Source organism: Lupinus angustifolius, chromosome LG07 (assembly GCF_001865875.1).
Source record: "Lupinus angustifolius cultivar Tanjil chromosome LG07, LupAngTanjil_v1.0, whole genome shotgun sequence".
Lineage (NCBI taxonomy): Eukaryota > Viridiplantae > Streptophyta > Magnoliopsida > Fabales > Fabaceae > Lupinus > Lupinus angustifolius.
The window spans coordinates 1,711,069-1,714,349 of NC_032015.1; the positions used below are offsets into that span (position 1 = coordinate 1,711,069).

Consider the following 3,281-nt stretch of genomic DNA (forward strand, 5'->3'; position numbering starts at 1 on the left):
GGCTTCACAGGGAAGTATTAAAATCTTGAACCGACACCTAAGATTCAGAATCATTAATTCTTTCTTTCATAAATAAAAGTACATAAAGATTACAGGACATTCTTTTTTGCTTCGCACAGCCATCAGTGTATACTACCTTTTGAGAATGAGGTAGAGTTTCACGATGAACGAGTCACTAAATTTTTCCGGCATCATATTCATTTAATTCCTTCAACAAACAAAAGAGAACATCTTGAACATAAAGATTTGGGCAAAGTCTTGTGTTAAACTGTCATAATTGGTTTCTTTATTACACAAGATAGGCGACAGCACAAATAGCCAATTGCCAACCATCTAGTTGATCTGAATTCTGAAATATTTCCGTATTTGTTACTTTGAGCAAGAAATTCAAGAATCACGTAATTTCCTATTTAAGTATTTCATAAACTACCTCTCCGCATTGCACAATGCTGTATATATGAATTCTTCTTCAACTCAATAATTAGAAGTACCATACACCAACCTCTCCCATGCTTCCATGAGCACCCTCATTTTCTCTTTACTGGGTTATAAAATCTCAAAACAAGATCAAGGAATGAATCTTGCACTCTACTAATATGATCGTTTCAATTCACAGCAGAAGAGGAAGAGAGAACCGTACTTGGAGATAAAGAGACGTCCAAGAAAAGCCCTTCGATATAAATGGATGACGAGGCAATAAACATAATGTTAAGCAATTCCATATTGATCAAAAATACACTATCCAGAAACAAAATCTCAACGAGCATTCTGAAAGATAATTGGTCAATGTAATACAAAATTAATCACTTAATTAACTAAAGTTAAATATTGATCCACCAAGTTCAATCTTAGTCTGACAACCTAGAAGAAGTCGGATCAACCAAGTTCAACGAGCATTGAAAATTTGAATTCGGATCAAGAATAGAGGCCTAAAATGGGTCGTTCATTCCTTGGGTTTATGCATTCGGCAGGACGATCAATAAACAAAATCATAGACAAAATCCAACAAATATTAGCCAAAGTATTGAAGATCAAACGGAGATAAATCTAGCAATGGAAAATAGTATAGCAATCAAATTACAGAAATGATGACAGTTGCAGTTTACACGTTAACATTACATAATTCATCTCCTCTCTAAGACACAACAACACCAAATCCTTGCCTCTCTTTTTCTTTCTTGACAGCAAGACTTTTCCCCAATCCTCGCCCACATAATGTGCTAACATTTAAAAGAAAAAGGAAAAACATAATAAACAAAAATAACCCTAACCACCGAATCCGTACAGTGTCCTACCCTGCCTCTTGAGGGCATAGACAACATCCATCGCCGTAACGGTCTTCCTTCTAGCGTGCTCAGTGTAAGTAACGGCGTCACGGATGACGTTTTCCAAGAAGATCTTGAGGACGCCACGTGTCTCTTCGTAGATAAGGCCACTGATACGCTTCACTCCACCACGACGAGCTAAACGACGAATCGCTGGCTTAGTGATACCTTGGATGTTATCACGTAACACCTTACGGTGTCGTTTTGCTCCTCCCTTTCCCAATCCTTTTCCTCCCTTTCCTCTCCCAGACATCTTTCTTTGCAAAATAGAGATCAACACAAAATGAATATTAAGAAAAAATAAGATGAGAGATTTGGAATGTGGTTTGGGATGAGAGGCATGTTTTGTATTTATATATGATGTTTTGGGGTTTGATCCGTGGGATGCGTTTTCTTGACGCTTTTGGGTGGTCGATGTTTTATTAATTAAAGGCTGGGATTAGAAGTTGGAAAGGCACGCGGATTGATGACGTGGATTGGGCCACTCGGTGACCAAATTGCCGTCGATTCAACTTTTAAAAATAAAAAAGTGGCTCTTGTGGTTGGCGCCTTCGTAGTTTCGACGCAGGGTTTTGGTTCAATAACGCTGCCAAAATAATTCAAACATTGTCCAAATTTTGACAATGTTCAAAAAATATAGGTATTGTTAACATGGCCATCAGGAAACTAATATGTTTTTTTATATATGTCTCACCATATAAATTGATTAACATAAAATTGCAAAAGAAACTAAAAAACTCAAAATCACTACATTTATTTTTGGATCAGTTGTTTTGGATTAAACGAATACTAAGTCCTAAAAACCATATTCTCATAACATCACTTAACATATTACTTACCGTTTACATTGTATTCCACCCTCGTCAAATGGCTACCTCGTTAATCGGACTGAACTACTTAAGGTTGACCAAGCTCATATGTCTAACGAGGACTTATGTTAAGCCCACAATACAAGTCGGCCAACTGAGCAAGCCAGTAAGAGAAGACATATTGTCAACCAGGTATGACCTGAAGTCACTATTGGGGCCATGCCTCTGTCACTCACTTGTTGTGCTGCCCACAACTATTACATGCTGCTTGTAATTCTCACTTAACTCACTGCTCTTTGGTAAAGACAAGTCTAGACTGCGGCTACCAAAGTCTATTACAGTTTATAAGTCAACTATACTTTGAGTATGACCTGACTAGACTGTCTGACACGTATAAAGTATCCTATACTCTATCAGAACATGCTGACAAACCCAATTGGTAGATCACGCCAACAACACAAGTCAAAGAATATTTCATCCATCTCTACTATAAATAGAGTTCCACCCCTCACATATAATATATATACGCGATATAATATATATCCACTTTCTAAACCTACTATTTATCTCTTAAGCATTAGAGTATCTCCAACGGAGAACAACAATTTCATATTTATTTGAGTATCACACATTATTTTACAATTTATTACAACTCTTCATAAAATAAAAACAATATGTATTTTTTTCTCATAATGACAAACATCATTCTTATTTAGGTCTCATAACATTTACTTTTCTCCCACAATATTTATCTTTCTCATCATTTTCCTTTGGCTAAAAACAACCAAGAATTGTTCTTACATAAAAACAGAAGTCAGAAAATAAGAATGACACAGTGGAGAACATAGTGAGAATGTTATTCTTCCGTTAAGAACAACCACTATAGTTGCTCTTACATTCACTCATACTTTGAGTTATTGCTTCCCCCTCCATCGTTATTTTCTGACTTGGTCGTTGGAGCACATTTTCAGTTACCTCCATCGGTGAGCCAAGCTGAACTCGAACGAACCTAGGTCCCAGTCTAGCACATAGGAGCATTATAGGAAACATACCACCACACACTTCAACATGACAATTTTTGACCCAATATCACCTCACCTTAAACCGAAAACTCCGAGCCAGGTCCTTATCGGGGTCACACTCATGT

General features: G+C 36.9%; 1 protein-coding gene across 1 annotated transcript; it reads right to left on the reverse strand.

Moving 5' to 3' along the window:
- Positions 1,039-1,638, reverse strand: LOC109351619 (histone H4). Its single transcript, XM_019593132.1, has one exon. It carries the CDS (start codon positions 1,576-1,578, stop codon positions 1,267-1,269), a length of 312 nt encoding a protein of 103 aa, XP_019448677.1. The 5' UTR covers positions 1,579-1,638; the 3' UTR covers positions 1,039-1,266.